Source organism: Artemia franciscana, chromosome 4 (genome assembly GCF_032884065.1).
Source record: "Artemia franciscana chromosome 4, ASM3288406v1, whole genome shotgun sequence".
In the NCBI taxonomy this organism is placed as follows: domain Eukaryota; kingdom Metazoa; phylum Arthropoda; class Branchiopoda; order Anostraca; family Artemiidae; genus Artemia; species Artemia franciscana.
The window spans coordinates 5,680,522-5,703,421 of NC_088866.1; the positions used below are offsets into that span (position 1 = coordinate 5,680,522).

The 22,900-nt window shown below is 35.2% G+C and overlaps 1 protein-coding gene across 1 annotated transcript; it reads left to right on the plus strand.

The window, feature by feature from the left end:
* The first annotated feature begins 978 nt into the window (after positions 1-978).
* LOC136025903 (protein NipSnap-like) lies at positions 979-20,971 on the plus strand. Its single transcript, XM_065701962.1, has 3 exons — positions 979-1,108; positions 12,429-12,614; positions 20,764-20,971. Exons 1-3 carry the CDS (start codon positions 1,056-1,058, stop codon positions 20,954-20,956), a joined length of 432 nt encoding a protein of 143 aa, XP_065558034.1. The 5' UTR covers positions 979-1,055; the 3' UTR covers positions 20,957-20,971.
* The last annotated feature ends 1,929 nt before the right edge of the window (positions 20,972-22,900 follow it).

The window sequence follows — 22,900 nt, forward strand, 5'->3', positions numbered from 1 at the left end:
TAAATTAATTCACATACATTTCGTTTTTTCCGTTGTGAATTTTTTCAATTCCCTTCCTTCTTTTTCCTTCTCCGGTTTAAATTCAATCTTTCGTCAAGTTAACTTTTTGGGTTATTATTACAAAGAAATTATTACAACAATATCTTACTTTTGTTTCTTTTCAGTTTTCATTTCGTTTTCTAATTTTTTAATACATTTTTCTGTGGAAGTTAATTTGATTTACCTAGCTTTTAATTAATTAAGGTTTTAATCAAGTACGCTTCCCCCCAATATTACACTATAATTTCACCCAGTGAAATTATAGTATATTGGACCAATAGTAATTGGCCCAATTTATTGGACAAACTGTCCAATAAAAAAACGTTTTTTGTTATTGGAGAGAAAATGATGTGAGGTTTTTCAGGCTTTTAGCATGCCCGAACGTCATCATACATGTCCTTAAGACCTTCAAATGCTCAACCCTTTCTTTAATATTGTAATAATAAAGCAGATAGATATTAATAATATAATTACATACAGTTCTTCACATTTAATTACACTAATAGGACCCGTTATCACCCACATAAATTTTACCCCTCACTTTCAAAAAGAAAAATAGGTCAACATTCATTTTACAGCAGGGTGTGGAAGCCATAGAATGACCTTCCACCTGAAACATTTCTAACAGATGACATAAACACATTCAAAACAAAACTAGCAGAAATAAATTTTCACAGTAAATCATTTAAAGTATTATTTGTCAGTGTTTGTTGTAGTTGTTAATTTCATTGATTTGTATGTGTGTATTATTTTGTCAGTATTGTCATAATTTCTTTTTATTATGTTCAGTGCTCGACAAGCTTGAAAGCTTACCGTATTTGGTATTAATAAATAAATAAATAAAAAGACATGTGTATCGTTTAGGCTAATTTTTGTCTGGGTCTGAGGCCTATTAGCTTTTCTGGCAGTTTTCATTTCTGCTGTATTTCGACACAGCTGAATTGTTTGATCTGGATGCATGCTGCTATACTTAGTCAAGAAAACGATTATAAAGGAAAATTTGTTATAAATTTAAAATGGATCATGGAAAATTTTGCCGAGTTTTCCAACTATTCTCTGGTGTTGAAAGGTAAAGAGCAATCACAATGAAAGAAATGTAGTTTAGAATAGTTTTCCATATAATAAAATATGGTAAAATTCTAGTTAATTGACTTCTTGCTATCTCAGAAAGGGTTTAGGTTAGGAAAATGAAACTTTCAGGGATGAATCTACAGACTAAAGTATGCCCCAGGAAAATATTTCGAAGCAACTACCTCCACTCCTTTCCCTAGAGGGCCCTGACCTTTGATGACCTTTAAAAATATTTATGTTATAAAAGTGAAACCTTACAAAATAGATCTTCTGCTTAATTGAAGCACAACAAAATTGTTTTCAGCTTCATAAATTCGCTCAATTCTATTTTATAAGGTTTTAAAGATATGCAAATACATTTCCTAAATTTTGAAAAAAAAAAACATTGATATGGCTGAAAATTCTACTCAAATAACAGGAATTACATTTTCACTGTTAATTTATAGCAAACAGTATTACTGGTGGTAAAATTCTAGTTAATTGACTTCTTGCTATCTTGGAATGGGTTTAGGTTAGGAAAATGAAACTTTCAGGGATGGGTCTACAGGCTAAAGTATGTCCTGGGAAGGTATTTTAATATACCCAACTCCACTCCTTCTCCCTCTAGAGAGCCCTGAAATTTGTCTACATGACAGGTCTATACTTATCAGTAAGTAATCTTTTGATATTTCCTTCCAACATTTTACCTTAATTTTCAGTTACTAGTTTCTTTTTCTCTGCCATTAGTTCTGAAAATGCATTTCCTGTTATTTGAGTAGAATTCTGAGCCATATCAATGTTTTTTTTTCTTCAAAATTTAGGAAATGTATACTCAATAGCCGTTTCTGTTGTTGGTGGTGCTGCTTCATCACTTGTCTCACTGACTTGGCTCAAACCTTGCTGGCTTTGATGTGGACAGGCTGTGAGATGTTTATGGTTTCTCCTTAGCACGGAACCTTTGTTGGTATGCACCTGGCAGGATTGTGGCTGTCCTGCATGGGATAGCACAACAGCCTGACTCCATGGTCTGTTGGGTGTCTTCTGTATGTAAACTGTGTCTCCAAGGGTGAGTTGTTTCAGTGATCTAGCTGATTTGTCATGATACAGCTTTTGGCGTTTCTGCATTTCAGTTCTTTGTTGAGTGAACTGTGTGGTTGGAATGACTTTCTTCTTGAGGTGTCGTGAGGTGCACGGCAGGATGGATCTTAGCTGACGCAACTTTAGGAGCTGGGCTGGTGACACGAACCCATTGACTGGTGTATTCCTATACTCTAGTATACCCAGGAAGGGGTCTTCTCTGTTTTCTGTTGCTTTTGTCATGATGTTTTTTGAGATTTGTACCACCTTCTCAATCAGTCCATTGGATTTTGGGTATCCTGGGCTGGATGTGGTTAGTGAGATTCCCCACATCTTGGCAAAATTGGTGAATTCTCTCAATGTGAACTGAGGTCTGTTGTCTGACATTAGCTGAGACGGTATGCCATGTTGGGCGAAATGGGCCTTGAGTTTTGTGATGACTGCACTGGATGAGGTTGTTGGAACCTTGTTGATTTCGAAAAAACGGCTGTGGTAGTTGACAGTTACCAAGAAACTGGCGCTTTTCCATTCAAAGAGATTGGTTGCAACCTTTTGCCATGGCACAATCTCAATGTTGTGGTTAATCATCAGTTCCTTTGAATTACATGGCATGTTGTTGGCACATGTTTAGCACTTCGCTATGTACTGCTTGATGTCTGCATTGAGTCCTGGCCAATATACCAGCATTCTGGCTTGTTGTTTTGTTGTCTCAATTCTGAGCTGGGCTGCATGTAACTGCTGTAGTGTAGCTGCCTGCATATTCTTGGGGATGAACAGCCTTTCTCCTTTGAGTAGGATGCCTTTTTCAAAGGAGAGTTCATGCTGCAAGTTCCAGTATGCTAGGATGTTGGTTGGGCAGTCTTTTCTTGCACTCAGCCACCCCGCTTGGACTGTTTTGATTAGGGTGGTCAGTTCTGAATCCTTTGTTGTTTCCACCCGGATCTCTTCAAGCTTCTGGTCACTGGCAGGTAGGTTTTGTACAACTTGATGTACATAGACATCTAGACTTTCTTCCAGTGTTGGATCTGCATTGCCCAGGTGTAGGAAGGATAGAGCATAGGCTACAGGAATTTCTGAGCCCAGTCAGAACTTCAGGCTAAGGTCATAAGGCTGGAGCTGGAGCATTAATCTCTGTACTTGGGGTTGGACCTTGTGGATAGGGTTTGCCACCACCATTTTGAGTGGGCAGTGGTCAGTAGGAACTTTGACATGCTGGCCATAGAGATAATGGTGGAAATGTTTGCAGCCAAATACGATGGCATACAGCTTTTTTTCTAGCTGGGAATATTTCTGCTCTGTTTTGCTGAGTGATCTTGATGCATATGCTGTGACTTTCCCCTCTGAGACCAGGTGTGCACCAAGTCTGTGTCTAGAGGCGTCAACTATGAGTTCCATGTTGTTACTCTTGTGGTTGAAGAATGGGGTGTTGGATACTATGGAGCTCTTCAAGTCTTCTAGGATCTGTGTGTGTTCCTCTTCCCAGATGAACAGGTCTGCTTTAGTCAGGTCATGGAGTTTTTTGTTCTTTGTTGAGAGACTTGGTATGTACTTGGCTAAGTAATTGATCATCCCAAGAAGTGTTTGGAGTTCAAGGGTGCGTTCCAATATTGCTGCTAGGCATTTGTTGTGTTCTTCTTGGGTGTCACCATACACGATCATGTTGTCAATGATGATTTCAAATCCTTCTAGGCCTTCGAAAGCGTCTTCCATTTGCTGCTGAAATTCATCTTGGGCTGAGATGATTCCAAAGGGCATTTGCTTGAAATGGTATCTCCCATAGATTGTGCTGAATGTCATGAGATAAGAAGAGTTGTCAGACAGCAGAATGGACCAGTAACCAGATTGGGCATCAAGTTTGGTGAATACTTTGGCTCCATGTAGCTTCAAGGTGACATCATCCAGAGTGGGAATTGGGTAGTGCAGTCGCTTGATGGACTTATTTAGATCAACTGGATCTATGCACTGTCTTATGGGGCCGTCCTTCTTTTCTACCATTACCATTGAGTTAACCCATTTGGTTGGGGTCACTACTTTTTCTATGATACCTAGGCTTTCTAGGCAACTGAGCTCTGTCTTGAGCTTATCCTGCATAGCGGCGGGGACTCGTTGGGCTGGGTAGAGGGTTGGCATAGCATTATCCTTTAGGTGTATGTTGCATTCTCCATCCAGCTTTCCAATTCCTCTGAATACTTCTTTGTACTTTTCCTTCAGGTGTGGTACTTGGGAAGTTGCTACATCTATGTTTAGGACTAGCTTGATCAGGTCCAGGTTGAGGCTAGAATGGTAGCCAATGATTGGGGAGGATGAGGTCTTGACTATGTAGAACTGCTGCGTGCTGCTCCTGTTGTCTTTGTACCTACAGGATAGTTCACAGACTCCTGTTACTGGGATCCGTGCTCCACAATAGCTTGTGAGGTGCTTACTGGTGGGTTTCATGGTGGGCTTTGGCATGGTGAGGTCAAAATACTTCTTTGGGATGATATTCACCTGGGCTCCTGTATCAATCTTAAATTGTATGGGGAACTGGTTGTTGATAGTCAGTGGAATAACTGCTTTGTCTTTGTTCTTACTTTGCTTGATGGAGTAAAGGAAAACAGTTTTGTTGCCAGGGTTTGTTTCTGCGGCATCTTCATCAACTGCACTGACCATCTTACTTCAACAGACCCTGGCAAAGGGGTTGGTCTTTTTGCATATGTAGCAGGTTTTCCCCTTTGCAGGACAGATGTGTGAGGGGGAGCATGTTCCGCCACAGAAGTAGCATGCTTTACTCTTGGAGCTGCTTGCTTCTGTTTGTTTGTTTCTACCACTGTTCCGGTTTTGGTAGCAGGATATAGCGTCGATCTCTTGTTTGATGGGGGCTGGCCTTGTTCTGTTGAATGTCTTGAGTTGAGCCTGGGTTGCTTCGTGGCTTCTGCACATAAAGGTTGCTTTATCCAGTGTGAGTTCATTGCCTTCAGCCAAGAGCTTTTCACGCACATTTTGGTTTTGGATTCCACATACAATTTGGTCCCAAACCATTTCATCTGGGTCTGAGTAGGAGCATGGTTTCACTAATGTCCTTAGATCTGTGATGTATTTTTCCACAGTCTCTGTGTTGTTTTGGTCTTGCTTCTGGAACAGGTATTGTGCTAAAACTGTGTTCTTCTGAGGTGAAGCATATGCTTTGAATTTAGTGAGGTAAGGTTCGATTTTATGCAGCTCTTCAGGCGCGACGTTGAAGGTGTTGAATATTTCCCGATCTTTTGCTCCAGCCCAGATGAGTAGGTAGGCACACTGTACTTTTCTGTTTTGCCTGAAAGTGGCCCTGTAAACATCAGCTTAGCGTGTTCTTCGAAGCAGTCCCATTCCTCTGAAAGGGAGTTGACCTCCCAGTTTATTGATGGCTGAAGGACGTCCATTGTTATTCAGATCCCACTTCTGACACCATGTAATGTCGTCTATTGAATAGGTTTATTGACCCAGGCTACCTACAAAAACATAACATGAAACTTCCATACAACGTAATATAAAGATACTACAAGACTAGAATCCTTGAAACATCTTAGGATAACCTAATTCAGACTGTAAATTATCTGTAAATGTACAGGGGTTGTCCACTTCTAATGGAAACATATTAAACAAATAGAATAGGGTAGGCCTAATTCATTTTTTATTCATGTGTTTTAGCTGAGAAGATAGAACTCATCATTTAATGTCTTTTTATGCATTTTCCACTCATTACTCACTACTGGTGGAAATTTGGTAAACATCTTGATTAACAGATTATTCAGATAGCCAAGAAGCAAAATTACCTCTATGATTAGAATTTCATACTGAATCCAAAAATGACATATGTTTCTATTGCAAATTCAATTTTAAGCCCTTTACAGATAGGGGTGTTATTTGCTTTATGGTAGAGTGGTAACTGCCCCTCCCAAACCTTGGTCCTCCCCAGCCCTACTTTGCCCTCCCCACCCCCAGCTGAAATCTAATTTCTTCCAAAATCTTGCCAAAACTGAGATAAATCTATATAATTCAAGCATCAGCAGAAACAGATTGTTATTAGTTTATAGAACACTATCTCTTAAAGCCATTGTTATATTTTGACATTATAAAATGTGGACACTGTATCCAATACACCTGTATAAGAAAAGAAGGTAAATGTTTAGTTTTGTCACAAGCTGTCTAACTGGAAACTATGCTGCAAAGCAGCACTCTGTTGAAACTTCTCTGAATATATAACAGATGAGAAACAATTGGTATTGAATTTCAAGGGTCCTCTAACAAAGACAGAGTTGCCAAATTTAAAGGTACTTTCTCAACAACAAGAGATTTTGATGAATATTATTTGAAAAAGTATTTCACATAAAAAAAAACATTAAAAAGTCTTTTAAATCACTGATTTGATGGTAGGTTTTTCTATCATCTGAGGAACTGCTGCTTGACCTCATACTATGTTCATATTTTTTAGCATTGAACTTGGTTGATCACAACCCCCTAATTCATTTATCACAGAATAAATGTGAAGTAGACACTCTCTTAGTAAGTTTTAAATATGTATCCTTTCAAATTGATTCCAAGCTTTAAAATACAAAAAAAAACTCTAAACCTCTCCCTAATTAGCATAGGATTCCTCAAGAAACCTTATTAGGACCACTCATATATATAGTATAGATTAAAGAAATTGGCAGTATTCCCTCAAAGGTGTTAATATGTAGATGACCTGCTGATACTTGAAGTATATAATAGAACTATCAAAAATGACCCCATCAAAATCCTACCCATGTTTCTGACAAAGTTAAGAATTTTACACATGAAAGTAAATTCCACTAAGTCAAATATAATGACAATAAACTTCTTACAATTCTTGAAATCCACCTACATTTTCTTAGACTGTATCCCACTCAAAATAAAAATTTCAAATGAAAAAAAAAACATTGTTTTTTTTTTAAATTGTAGTTTTACTGATTTGATGTTAGATACTAGATTTTTCCATCATCTGAGGAACTGCCACTTGGCCTTATGCAATGTTAGTATTTTTAAGCATTTGAACTGGTTGATCACAATACCCTAATTCAATTATCACTGAATAAATTTGAAGTACACCCTCTCTTAGGAAATTTTATGCATATTTTCTTTCAAATAGATTCCAAGCTGTAAAATAAAAAATGTTTTCTCTGAACCACTCCCTAGTTAGCATGGAATTCCTATCCTATCCAAAATGCTAATGAAACATGTTACACTCCTTGGTGTCACAAACTTCCAATAATCTTAAGTAGCACATGCATATTTATAGAATTCTGGACTCTCCAGACAAAGGAAAGTCAAAATTAAAATTTTTTACAGTAGATTGAAATAGTAGATTAACTTTGAAATGGCCAAATGTTGACAATACTTTCAGAAATCTTTGATGGACCATTAAGACTGAGAGGAAGTGGGTCATATCTTGATGCTGTCATTATATTTTGACAATGCAAAATGTTGACACTATATCTGATAAACCCAGATAAGAAAATAATATTCAAGTCAATCAGTTTCCTGTTTTCAGCACAAAATGAGCTCACAATTTTGCAAAAAAGTTGGGATCAACATCAATGCATCAAGATTCATCTGATCTTCTCTAAAATGTAGCCACAATGATTTTTTCTTCATAAAATCAAGTTAAAATGTTATATTGACAAAAGTATGTTCCAAGTGTCAAAATTCTTGTCTGATGTAGTGGAATACCAGACTAACTAAAAATGCTCCTTTAGACAAATTCAACTGTAGATATTGGCTTTTATTATGAGATTCATTTCTTTTGAGATTATCTTGTAATAACCTTGTTGAAATTTTTGACAGACAGTAACAGGCCATCTCAAAATATGGGTGACTCTGTCAAAACTTCACTGAACATGTAAAACAAATGAGAAACAATTGGTGTCAAAATTCAACAGTTCTCTGATGAAAAATAGTTGTCAAACTTACAGGTACTCTCAACAATGAGAGATTTTGATGATTATTATTTGTATTAATGTTTCACATGAAAAAAATTTAAACATTTTTTTTTTATTTGTAGTTTTACTGATTTGATGCTAGATGCTAGATTTTTCCATCTCTGAGGAACTGCCACTTGGCCTTATGCAATGTTAATATTTTTAAGCATTTGAATTGGTTGATTACAACACCCTAATTAATTTATCACTGAATAAATTTGAAGTAGGCCTTCTCTTAAAAAATTTCATATAAAAAATATGAGAAAATATGAATAAATTTCATATAATATATGAAATTTTTAAGAGAGGGTCTACTTCAAACTTACTCAGTGATAAATTAATTAGGTTGTTGTGATCAACCAATTCAAATGCTTAAAAATACTAACATTGCATAAGGCCAAGTGGCAGTTCCTCAGATGATGGAAAAATCTAGCATCTAGCATCAAATCAGTAAAACTACAATTAAAAAAAAATGTTTAAAGTTTTTTGATGTGAAACATTAATACAAATAATAATCATCAAAAGCTCTCATTGTTGAGAGTACCTGTAAGTTTGACAAATATTTTTCATACTGTGAACAACAAATGTGAACAACAATTTGTTGTTCAAAGCTTTAAGCCTCAAACTTTTCTTTTGACTTTAAACATTTAGTTTCATTTAGCAAAAGAAGAGCATAGAAATGACATATCTAATTACATTTGCTGGTATTTACTCAATCAACATTTTTTTGTGTCAAACCTCAAATTCAACCTAAAAAAAACTTAAATTTGTGAAAGGGCTAGAGTGGTAAAAATTTTGGATTCGGAATCAGCACATATTTTTGGGTTGGGTAGTGAAAGAATCATTTTTATAGCATTTGTTCGAGGTTGACCTTTTTTTTTCACACTTTTCCTTGACCAATAACCATTTTTCGAATCAGTCCGTGTTTGTTTCTAATTATGACAGTTTTATTATTTGTAAACATTAGGCAAATCTTTTTTTTAAAGTCAGTTTTTCTGGTTTAGAATTTATATGTTGGATTTTAGTATGAATTTTGGGGGGAATTCCACAATTAAGTCAATATTTCAATCAAGAGTAGTTTTTTTACAAAATATTTTTAGTCATAATTTACTATGGAATTTTTGGTTGATGGGGAGTGGCATTATTATTCATAAAATTAAAAATATACATAATTTTTAGTTCTCTATAGGTAAAGCCCTTTTAACCCCCTACTCTGTTGAGCCACTGGAATATAAATATATCTTAGTTTACCATTCAACCAAAAGCATCTTCTTATTTTGTTTTTGGTGTAACTTTTTGTTTCTTTCACTGAATGTATATCAAGGTCATTTATTAAAGAGTTTTCTTTTTATTGTCATCAAAAAAGACAAAAAATACCAAATTGTGTGTGCTAAAAATTGATATAACTACATTTAATTTAAAAGGTATTGCTCTCATTAAGGTCCTCTTTGTCTAAGCTAATTACCCTAAAATTTTCACACCTGTTGGAGGAAAGCAATGTTTGACCCATTTTGGGTTTTGAAATTGATGTAATCCACTTTCTTTTTTCAATTTGGCTCTCCCCTTATGCATGAATGGCCCAATAACTTGCTAACCCATTGGAGACAAAACACATTTGGCCTATTTATGTTATCATGAACAAACACTACAACCTTTCTCCATAGCTTTGGCCTTTGTTGACTCCATTTTGTCTTTGTTTGCATGTCCTGTAAGTCTGAGCCAATTTGAAAAATTAAAATTTGCTGGCCTGGTTTCAAGTATTACACATAGAAATAACCAATGATGGAATTTTTTTGTTTTTGTTGAGGTTCTGCTAGTGCTGTTTGCATGCCTTTGAGTTAAAACCTATCAGAGACAAACACAATTTGGGTCTATCTTTTGGGGGTGGGTCCAAAAACATTCTACAAAGGAGCCTGACTGGATTCGAGTCTCCTGCCAACTAGGCATTCCAGATACTGGGAGATCCAACAAGTAGGGCATAATCCATTGATTTTGAATCAAAATCAATTAGTTGTGGTCATCAAGTCATGGCTAATTCTAGAAAAGGCCAAGACAGATAGTTCAATTGGGTAAAATGCAAATCTGGCATTAATCCCCTCATTAGGATTATATAAAAATGATGTTAGTTCATTTCTTAATAGATAAGTCTATCTTTTATCTGTCCATGTGCCATTCCTAGTGCAGAAGAACTAAGGTAGATAGTTCTAAGGCTGGTAGATTTTTTGGGAATCACAAACCAATGCAGCAAAAAATGCTTCAAGCTCTTTTTCTGCATAGGGGTCCATCTGGCCAGAAACTCTTGGGTGTGATTTTCAAACTTACTAGAGAGACAAAATATATATTCATTTTTTGAGTGTCCTATATCTATTAGTTTAAGTCTAGAATGATCTAACTCATTCAAAGTCAAGCAACTCGGGGGGACATAAGTATTACAAGTCTTGGCTGATTGTACAATAAGTTTGGAACATTTTTTCCAGTAAAACAATTATTTAAAGTTTCTTGTATGCTTAAGGCTAGTGATGTAAATTTAGGGCATTCAAGGAAAATTATTGGTCTTGTTTTGGGTTAACCAGTATTTAGGCAACCAAATTGTTTTGTCAATCTTATGCCTCTCCCTAGACATGATACTTGAATCCTCCTTGCCCTCCCTGAAAATTTTAACTAAATCCCCCAGTTATTCCCAAGATATGACAGATATGTTGTCTTTATACCCTGGCTGTATATACTGCCTTTGCTTTATCTCACTACTCCACCATGATTTAGAGAAGTGAAATTGTGAAAAACTAAAATTTTTGAAAAACTATATAAATGGAAAACAAGTGAGTATTATAGAGCTTAGATGGCTTGATTGGCAAGAACAAAGCATGAAAGGAAGAAGAAACCACGAAGCAAATAATTGGCCAGCTAATTAACTAATAGGGCATATCAGATAATATATGCAAGAGTTTTTGTTACTTACCATTTAGCCAGTTTTTATAATATCTGTTTATATAACACAGTAATTTTACACAACCAGTTGACTGGTTGACTTTTAATATCAAACTAATTAACTAACTTCATAATTCTCATAAAATGCCTTGATTTTAGCCAATGAGTTGACTGACCTAAGTTCCTGTATAGATATATCAGTTTGGACTAGCCAGCTGGTTGATTGATCCAAACATCTTATGCATATATTGTCAAATTGTTTTCATATATTTTATTGATGAAAACTGATGAAAAATATAGAGAAGAGAGGGCTAATGAAAAAAGAGGAGGTCTTGCTAAAATTTTTGCTTTTGTTTTTGCTGTGGTTCTTTTGTGTGCATCTTTAACAAAATAAAATCTTTTTATCAAAATTTACCTAAAAATTCATCCCATCCCCACCAAGATTGCCACTTGACTCAAATTAAAAGCCCAATTGTATCAGCAAAACAGTACTATCAAAGAGCTTTAGGTTCAAAAACAAGTTGGACAGGTTATGCTTAATACAACATTTTACTAGAATGCTTTGTTAATGTTTTTGGTGTTTGATTTCTTCCTATGAATATTATTAGGTTAGGAAGCTCTTTATGACTTTAGCTGTCTATACTCCCATTGTTGTGATTGTTATTTCTGTTTCAGTTTCATTATGTTTTTTTGGCTCTTCTACCCCATTTCAAAGGCTGAAGTCATTTACTAGTCAATTAGTTGACTTCAGCATGTATAATCTTGGAACAGCATGCTGCAATTATAACAAGTAATGTTAGTTTTTCTGGGAGCAGTGTACCTTGGGGGAGGGTCACTGGACTTTACCATCATTGCTTGAAGTATGGGAAGCCATACGTGAAATGTAGACTTCTTTGCAATGCTGTGGCTATGAATAAGAAAAAAAAAAGTTTGTTTCATGTTAAGGTAAAGGGCATGTTTTAAAACTTAAACTAAGTAGAAATTATCATAAACATAAAGAGATCCCAGTATTAAGATTGTGTAAAACTTTAGTGCATTGCGGTGCTATCCCTTTTTGCTACTTAAAAGAAGTAGAGTAAAAACAGCAAAGTTGCCTTTGCCATAAATCTGCTTTCTTACAATCATTGGTTCAGTATGCTTACCCCTGAATAAAAATGTACTGTTAAATTTGGCTTGTGAAGGGTGTGAAGGTTTGCCCATCAGGTCATGGTTTTAGATGATACCTCTAATCTTATAATTATAGCTACTTCAGTATTTTCATTTGACCTTTAAAAACCCCATTTTTGATCATTTTCTTATCCTAGCTAAGGTCTTATAGTTTTATCTTATAGTTACTTATGTTATATTTCATCTTTCTAGCATGCATCTATTTATTTTTAGGCGAGCATTTCATTCTGGGTCATCTTGCTTAGAATCTAGTGAAGGATGGCTCAGCAAGCTCTTAGTTCGAAAGATTGAGCCCACCAAGGAATCTCATTCTAGACTTTTAGCTGATAAAGAAGTGATCTATGAAATTCAAACACACAATGTAAAGCCTGATAAAACAGAGGGCTACTTGAAAAATATGTAAGTTTTTTGTATGATATTTTCAATTCTTGAATCTATCACCACTAGCACATACGACTTAAGGTAATTTAAGGTAAGGTAATGATACTGTAAATCTGAATATTGAATTATACCTCATTTGTTTTGTTTTTTTTTTCGCCAAATAATTTAAAACTTCTATAAGCCTGTTCTTTAGCACTAAGATCTTACATCTTTCTGTACAGATTACTGTTCTTTAGTTCATCATTGTTCAAAGACCTTCTACAGCTCACTGATGTTAGCAAAAAGTGCAAAGAATGACATTTTTTCTGCCAAATAGAACAACAATGAGAGAACTTTGATGATAAACTCATCATTGTTCTTAGACTTCTAATGATGAGGAAAAGAAAGGCCTTTATGATTTGAGATATCTGGTATCCAGTAATAAATTCACTTATGCTGGAGAAAAATAATTGTCTTGGATTGTGGGCAATTAACAAAACTTATAGTGGAGAGGTGTTTTCATAATCTGGAGTCTGAGGGGTGTTCAGTTTAATATTCTCTTGGTCTTTTCAATTAATATGCAAAAAATGCATTTTTCAATGAAAATTAACACACTAAAAAGGTATTTTTCGAAGTCTAGGGGGAAGAAAATCTCCCTTCCTTTTGATGCCACTGGCCATAGATCTCAACCTAAGGATGCAAAAAGCAGTTATTTTGCTCAGCTGTCCAGGTATATAGAAAAAATAACTGTCAATTGTGATTGGATTTTTGTATTATTATGAGCGCTTACGTCATTAAAAGTCAATTAAAACAAGAGCCAAGAGTTCATACAGCACTTGTGACAAGGTTGGAAGAGCCAAGAGCTCATATAGCATGAGCTCTAGCAAAATTCTAAGAATCAATAGATTGATTTAAAAGGAAAATCAGAAGTTTAATTCCGGTTCGGATATAAAGTAAGAGCTCTGAGACATGAGGTCCTTCTAAATATCAAAATTCACTATGATCTGATCAACCATTCGTAAGTTAAAAATCCCTCAATTTTTCTAATTTTTCCTTTCACTTCGGCCCCCCAGGTGGTTAAATTGGGAAAAACTATTGTTATCAAGTCAATTTGTGCAGGTCCCTAACATGCCTACCAATTTTCATCATCCTAACACATCCAGAAGCACCAAACTCGCCAAAGCACTGGATACCTCCTAACTCCCCCAAAGAGAGCGGATCCAGTCCGGTTATGTCAATCATGTATCTACAAGATATTCTTATTCTCCCCTCCAAGTTTCATCCCGATCTCTCCACTCTAAGTTTTTTCCAAGATTTTCAGTTTTCCCCTCCAACTCCCCAATGTCACCAGATCTGGTCGGGATTTAATATAAGAGGTCTGAGACATGAGTTCCTTCTAAATGTAAAATTTCATTAAGATCTCGTAACTTGTTCGTAAGTCAAAAATACCACAATTTTTCTAATTTTTTGGAATTAACCTACCTCCAACTCCCCCAAAGAGAGCATATTCAGTCTGGTCATGTCAATCACTTATCTAGGACTTCTGCTTATTCTTCCCACCAAGTTTCATGCCAATTTCTCCACTCTAAGCATTTTCCAAGATTATCTGTTTCCCCCTGCAACTCCCCCAAACCGGATACAGTCGGGATTTAAAATAAGAGCTGTGAGACACGAGGTCCTTCTAAATATCAAATTTCGATAAGATCTGATCACCCATTTGCAAGTTAAAAATACCTCATTTTTATCAATTTTTCCTCTCCCTCCAGCCCCCCAGCTGGTCGAATTGGAGAAACAACTGTTATCCAGTCAATTTGTGCAGGTCCCTGACACGTCTACCAATTTTCATTGTCCTAGCACGTCCAGAAGCACCGAACTCGCCAAAACACTGGAAATCCCCCCAACTTTCCCAAAGAGAGTGGATCCGGTCCAGTTATGTCAATCACATATCTAGAACTTGTGCTTATTAATCCCATCAAGTTTCATCCCGACCTCTTCACTCTAAGCGTTTTCCAAGATTTCTGGCTTCCAAGATTTCTGTTTTCCCCCTCCACCCTCCTATGTCCCCAGATCCAATTCGAATTGAAAATGGAGCATCTGAGACAAAAGATCTTTCTATATATCAAGTTTCATTAAGATCCGATTACCTATTTGTATGATAAAGATACCTCAATTTTCACGATTTCCTATCCTTCCAGCCCCCCCCCCCGTCCCCCAGATGGTCGAATCGGGGAAATGACTGTTATCAAGTCAATTTGTGCAGGTCCCTGACACGCCTACCAACTTTCATTGTCCTAGCATGCTTAGAAGTACTGAACTCGCCAAAGCACTGAAAATCCGCACCCCCCCAACTCCCCAAAGAGAGTGGATTCGCTCGGTTCTTTCCATCACGTTTATAGGACTTGTACTTATTGGGCTTGTGCATATTATGTTTATAGGACTTGTTTATATAGACAGTAACGTTGGTAAGCCCCTTAGCTGTATTGTCAAGTTTTCAGTTGAAATATCAAAAAAAGAATAATTATTGTATAAGAAGGGAAGTTTAACTCATTGAGACTGTATTAACAGCGAAATTTCCAATTTAATTGGTATCAAAAGAGAGTTTTTGGCCAGAGATTCCATGAGGAATATTGCATGATCATTGTGTACATTATACATATTTCATATTCCCTCATCTAAGGGTTATCCCAACGAGTTATGGGAATACGTGAATTTGCACTGTGAACTCATTTTAATTTAACTGACAATATGATTTCTTATTTCTGCTGATTATGATCACTGTACATGAGATTGAAATATCCAGTAAATTTTTTTCACTGTCTAATAAAAGGATTTATCCCTGTTCGAACTGTTATTTATCCTCATTTTATGTAACTCTAAGTTATCATTCTCATTATCTTCATCTCATTCTCATTGAGATCTCATGCTAGGTAATATGTAAGTCATAATTCACCTCATATTCCATGTCTTAATTTCCTATTTTAATTTTTAGTCAAATTAATAAAACAAAGTTTTGACGTAAGCAAAGAGTGAAATTGATGCTTAGAATTAAAAGAAAAATACTGCTTCAGAATTTATGAGACATGTATCTGAAAAACTGTTTCAAATGAAGTGATTTTTAAAATTCTTAAAGAAAAACTACTGCTTTTCTGAATACCAAGCTTGCGTGAGGTTTTTTACGAATTAACAATGTAACATTTTTTGATTTCATGGTTACTAAAATAATATTAAGAGCTATATGATTTAGTCTTTCGTTTACTGCAGGCTGTTTAAGGATTTTTTGCTCCTAGTCGTGTTATGTTGCGTAGTTTTTGAGTTTTCAGTAGGGCAATAGTTTTTCAGAATTTTATAAATATAGGAAGAGATCATGAGTTTCAACTCCTTCACCGCATTGTGTCAATTCAATACATTGCCCTGAATTTTTCACACATTGCCCTGAAAAAATTGCTAGTTTTTGAGTTTGAGTTAAAACCTGAACAGGTTTAGTTTTTCAGAATTTTATAAATATAGGAAGAGATCATGAGTTTCAACTCTACACGTGTTATGTACGCAATCTGCTTGAAAACACATGTCCTGTTTGGGAACCACAAGTGCAACATATTGACTACCTCAACAATGACACTCAAAGAGTGCAAAAAAGGGCCTTGAAAATTTTCTTAGTAATCAAGTATGTCACCTACAAATCTACCCTTGCAGCTCAATACATCCCAACCCTTAAAGAACGCAGGCACCCATCGATGTGTAAGTTTAGACAATCCGGGCTTTTGACTGATAAACACGGTTCCCTACTAGCCCCCGACGCTCCAGTCAAAGGAAACACACGCCACAAGAACAATCTTGAACCAGTGCACTGCAAGACCTGTCGTTTCAGTAATTCGTTCGTTCATTCTGTTAGTAGTGTGGTAAATCATAGTTAGTTTTTGTTACATTGTAAAAGGCAGCGTAAATTCGATGCGGCACTAGTCGTAAGTACAATAGCGATTTTTACTAAACTAATCTTGAATCTTTTAAGAGTATACACTTAGTTTATACACACAGTTTATACACAAAAATCTTAAATTTGGCAAAAATGATTGCCAAATATAAATTTTGAGAAAAGATCATTGCTTGTTGGGATCTTTGAATTTAAATAGCTTATTTAAGCAAATTATTAATACTAAAATTTAAGCGAATTATAGTCATGTAAAAGAAAAAAAAATTACAGAATACTTTATGGGAAACACTATGGAAGGATTTGCATGAGTCAGTGATAGTTTTTTTTACGTTCTTTTACATTAAAAGCTTTATAGCAACAAAGTAAGCTATATATACAATCAAAATATGAACCCAAATCTCTTGTAGTATAAAAATCATTGGCTACTGGGCATAGCAAGAGGATCCTTAGGGAACCTGTTGAACTATGTTTTATGAACTAACAGAAGCATTAGCCTACAGGATGAACACAACAATATGTAATATTATAGATCCACAACTCTTTAACAAAGGTATTAATTGTCTCTTAAAGGCAAAGGTGAACATACCATAACACAGCGAATCATTGAATAGATTACTACAACAACAGTTTATTTTACTGTATGTAGTGTAAGCCTATTAGTATCCTATACATTTTGCTTCTATGTGCTTTTTAGATTACTACAACAACAGTTTATTTTATTGCATGACTTGTAAGCCTATCAGTATCCTATAATTTTTATTGCAAAATGTCTTTTGGAAGTGCCATATAGGACCGAAAACGAATATTTGTGTGCCATCTACGGAATAGAAAGGTTGGGTGGGGGCACATGAATGTCATAGAGATCTGTTTAAGGGCTCATTTAAAAGCGAATTTTATATTTTATCACTTTTTATAAAGTCAAAGTGATAAGGCCGTCATACAGTGGTGTATGGCACCCAGAGGTGACACTTAGTGTCTCAGTCCTGGATTGGAAAAGTTGGGAAGCAGAAAAGAGTGCCATCATAATCCCCCTGATCAAAAACCCCAAAGATGAGGTTTACAATCGTCCGTCCTGCATACTCCCAATCCCCTTAATAACTGTCATAAATCGTTTGCTGACTAGCAGAGCTAGTAGGCTAACCTAATGTCATAGCGATGTTTAATGGCTTAACTCAAAGCTCTTGATAATATCAAAGTGCTTTTGTAGATTTATATTTGAAAGAACGTAAAAAAGGTGGATCAAGAAGTGATAAAAGTCCAAGTTCTATCTTATTGTCATAAATTTCTAGCACGCAATAAACAAGCCAATGGTGGTGTGCCATCAATTTATCGGTGTTTCTTCTATTTTTAGAATTTTTTCGCCGCAGAATTGGCCATGTGCCATCAATTGATCGGTGTTTGTTCTGTTTTTTAGAATTTTTTGTTACTTTTAGAAGGTTTTGAAAACTAAATTGGCATCAGTTTTTATCAGAATTTGCTCCAAAATTTTTAGCTTCACTGCCATGACCAAACCTCGGACAAAATAAGGAAATATATCAATCTTAACGTCTCAAAAACGTTAAAACGTTCTTCTAATCCAAATAGTCGACAACGAGACCTTAAGCTGCCTGATAATTGAATTAATCCGGCAAAATAGGTAATTTAAAATTTTATTTAAGTTAAGATCTAAAACTCCAGTTAAACAAATTCACCTGAACCATAAATCAATGGCTAATTCATGAAACCTGAATGAAATATAATGTTTATATCTTACTTCATGTCTGAATTTCATGGTCTTGCAACCTCCATTCCACTTCTTTTACCATCCTACCCCTCAACCCCTCACTCTCTACTGTACATACGGCATTATTTCTCATTGCTTCAAGACTGAATCTTCTCACTTAAGAGCAGCATAATTAAAGTTTTAAAATTAAGCATTTCAACCAAATCCTTTGAGAGTGAGGGAGCTTATTTGTTCTCCTTCCTATCTCAGCAGTTAAGGTGCTGAGGTTGTGGACGTATTGAACATGGCGGGTAAGCAATCAAACGATCGAAATTTTACTTCAGCGCATAGGATTTAATATTTGGTTTTTTCATTTTTTTTTTAACATAGCTGATTCTCAGAAAACTTAGGATGTCGTACTTTAAGAATAGTTTGTTACTACAAAATGTTAGAAGGAAAATAAGCAGCCTCTTGTAAAGAAAACCTTTTATATAAAAAGAGGCAATACTTATAAAAAAAGCGTTATATATTCTTAAATTTTTAATTCTGACTTTAAATTTCAGACTTTAATTTGAATTAAGTTTTAATATGCCTATTTTATCAATTCTAAGGCAGTTTACGGAGCCAAAATTAAAAATTAAATACACTTAGCGAGAAATAAACTCTAGCACTTTCCTTTATGGTTTTGACAAGCTTTTAGTTATCATGTATAAAAGTAAGTTTGTTTACTTAGAATAGAGCCAACACCGAACTCTGCTGTAACAATTAGTCCTGCACTACTGAAAACCCTTTTTGCTGTGGCACTTGTTGCTGGCAACAATAGAACTTTTCTTGCCAAAGCTGCAGCCCATGGCAGCTGAGTAGAATATCTTTTCCAGAAGGCAACGGTTGCATTTACTGCATCAACTAGGACAAGATCTTTTGATCTCCTAACATGAGCTACCAAGCCCAGATATAAATCTACTTGACGCCGAATCACTTTATCATTTTCATCCTGCTCCGCATAATCGCTCTGACACATTATCTGGTGGAGCAGCATCGTTTTTATTATGTTTAATCATGAGAAGATTTAGAGTTGCTGCTATTCTGAGAAAACTCATATTCACACAACTGATTTGAGTTGCTGGTCCACTGACAGCACAAGAAGTTAAAGACTCCTGTTCACGCGTTTTTTGAGGGCCCTCTCCTCTCTGTACAAATGGATTTCTACTGCAGTAAAATGCTCACCACAAGTTGAAGTGGAGGGACCTGGAGTGGTAATTGGACAAATTCGGTTCACAAGGTATGTGATAAAGTACCTTATATCAGTCTCCAGCACTAGAGTTTTAACCATTTTGAACAAGAGTCCCCTTCTTGTCAGTGAACCATCAAGACGGTTCGTCACTTTCATTTATCTGGATTGTTTCATAGTCAAAAAGTGCAGTTGTCACCATGAGATCATCCATTGGGAAGCGAAAGTCAAACTTGTTTCTCATCTTTTTCTTAGAAACAAAATGCAGCTACTATCTTTTGATTGCTCCTCAGGGTGATCTTTTATGAAACCCCGACAGAGTAGAGAGCAACATTTTGGGTAGCAAAAGAATTCTTCCTCAATAGCCCTGACTGTAGTTAAAAAATTCAACAGTAGAGAGCAAAGGTCATGCATCAGTTTATATTCCTCGTCATCTAGAACAAGGCTAGGTTTCCCAATTCTTCACGAAACACTTGTCGATGGGCCTTTGTATTGAATAATACTTTGCATTATACTATATGTCATATTCCATCTTGTAAACAAATCCCGTTTTAGGGACCTGTAGTGTCCATATCTTAGTAATATAGAAGGTAGATCATCAGTAACCTGCACCATGGGCAACTGGTTATCAGCCTCAAGAACCTCGTTAAAATCACATACTCTTTTAACGAATTCACTGTTATTTTAAATGTGAACTTTTTCAAGGAGGATATTAAAATGCACTCTCTGAGCCATGTGTCTGCTTGGTGTGCTGATTGGTGTTATGGTGTTAAACTATTGTTAAATTGTTGTTATATTAATATATATAGGTGTTGTGGGTTTATATTAGTGATATATTGTTGTCACAACAGTTGATTATTGATTGGATTTGCCATTTATTTTATTTTTATTTATTTAAATTTCTGTTAATCCTATTCAAAACGTGTAAGCCACTTGGTGTTTTCCATTTTTTTCATTTTTCTGTATCTTTAAAATTAGAATACCAATTTAATTGATTCTTAACCCAATGATCATAAAATAAACATAGTCTCTTAAGGTAGTGGTACAAAAATAAGAAGTATTTTGTAACCTATTACTTAAAGAATAAACATCTATTACAAAATATATGAAAAAAGAATGTGGTAAACAAACAAGGAGATTTAGATCATAATTGTAGCGCAAAAACGGCGCCATAACTACACCAGAAAATGAAACCAACGAACTAGACCAGCAGGACTAAGCTACCACAAATTAAATTATGAAATCAACGTCTGTTTTATATTTTGTGCAGACTGATTTATTAGTACAATTTTACACAAGACTATTGTCAAGCGTCAATTTTTAGGGAGAAAAAAGCGAATTTGATAAAAAACTGTCCTGACCTGCAAATTGAACTTGTTGGCAGTTGGGGTGTATCCGTTGGTGATCAGGATCAATTCTTACACATATGTCGCTATAAAGGAGGATATTCAACAATTGATAAATCAGGAGCCATGCTAAAAAATAACCAGGTACAAAAACATTTATTATGTTTTTAATATATTTTTTTTTTATTTGTAATTGTTTTATATTTTTATTATGTTATTTATTTTTATATTTATTCCAATTTAATTTACTTTAATAGATATTTTAATTATAGTTTTTTAAATATAATTTATTTATGTTTATTTCATTTACTATAACTCATTTTATATTTATGTTAAACAAACACAACTTGGGGACAATAGAGACATTTTTCCAAGACAGTGGAAATCCAATTCAGAGGATATTTCTGAATTGGATATATATATATATATATATATATATATATATATATATATATATATATATATATATATATATATATATATATATATATATATATATATATATATATATATATATAAATGTAGTGTCCGTCCGTCTATCCGTTGCACTATCTTTATCGTTACACATTATTAACGTTATTACCGTTACACGAGCTAAAAAATTGAGGCTCTTTTTAAGTTTTATTAAATTGCTTAAAATGTAAAAAACTGGTGATTGCACAAATATTTCAATATATTTGGGCAATGGATTAAAGCAATTCGTAAACCTTAAAACAGAAAACCAAAAGTTTGAAGTTTAGTAGAAATTGTTGAAGTTTAGAATACTTGCTGTTCAAAGAAAATTTGTCAAAGTGTCAATTAACGTCAAAAAAGAAATTATTATTAAATTGATTAAAATGTAAGAAACTGGTGATTGTACAGATGTTTCTATATATTTTGACAATGGATTAAAGCAATTTGAAAACCTTAAAACAGAAAACCAAAAGTTTGAAATTTAGTAGAAATTTAGTAGAAATTCTGTCAAGGGAAACCCTTGACAGAAATTAGATAGCTGTGACCATTTTATGGCCATAGGTATGTTCATTAGACTCATATAGATTAACCCATGGTTACAATAGACAATGATTTCCATGAGTCCATAGGGTAACTTGTGGCAGAAACTAAAGGATTACTGAGCTTTCTGAAAGATATGATTTACGAGTCCAAAATGGAACCTGTGGCAGAAACTAGAGAGTTGTAATGATTTTATGGTCACGGCTATGGAGAAAGATAAGATTTACGAGTCCAAAAGGGAACCTGTGGCAGAAACTAGAGAGTTGTAATGATTTTATGGTCACAGCTATGGAGAAAGATAAGATTTACGAGTCCAAAAGGGAACCTGTGGCAGAAACTAGAGAGTTGTAATGATTTTATGGTCACGGCTATGGAGAAAGATAAGATTTACGAGTCCAAAAGGGAACCTGTGGTAGAAACTAGAGAGTTGTAATGATTTTATGGTCACGGCTATGGAGAAAGATAAGATTTACGAGTCCAAAAGGGAACCTGTGGCAGAAACTAGAGAGTTGTAATGATTTTATGGTCACGGCTATGGAGAAAGATAAGATTTACGAGTCCAAAAGGGAACCTATGTCAGAAAATAGAGAGTTGTAATGATTTTATGGTCACGGCTATGGAGAAAGATAAGATTTACGAGTCCAAAAGGGAACCTGTGGCAGAAACTAGAGAGTTGTAATGATTTTATGGTCACGGCTATGGAGAAAGATAAGATTTACGAGTCCAAAAGGGAACCTGTGGTAGAAACTAGAGAGTTGTAATGATTTTATGGTCACGGCTATGGAGAAAGATAAGATTTACGAGTCCAAAAGGGAACCTGTGGCAGAAACTAGAGAGTTGTAATGATTTTATGGTCACGGCTATGGAGAAAGATAAGATTTACGAGTCCAAAAGGGAACCTGTGGTAGAAACTAGAGAGTTGTAATGATTTTATGGTCACGGCTATGGAGAAAGATAAGATTTACGAGTCCAAAAGGGAACCTGTGGCAGAAACTAGAGAGTTGTAATGATTTTATGGTCACGGCTATGGAGAAAGATAAGATTTACGAGTCCAAAAGGGAACCTGTGGCAGAAACTAGAGAGTTGTAATGATTTTATGGTCACGGCTATGGAGAAAGATAA

What these genes read in the sequence shown, in the direction of transcription:
- LOC136025903 (XM_065701962.1), top strand. Translation starts at nt 1,056, where the DNA reads ATGGATCATGGAAAATTTTGCCGAGTTTTCCAACTATTCTCTGGTGTT. An exon ending in CTATTCTCTGGTGTTGAAAG is followed by an intron (nt 1,109 to 12,428) that starts GTAAAGAGCAAT and finishes ATTTATTTTTAG; the next exon opens with GCGAGCATTTCATTCTGGGT. An exon ending in GAGGGCTACTTGAAAAATAT is followed by an intron (nt 12,615 to 20,763) that starts GTAAGTTTTTTG and finishes GTCAATTTTTAG; the next exon opens with GGAGAAAAAAGCGAATTTGA.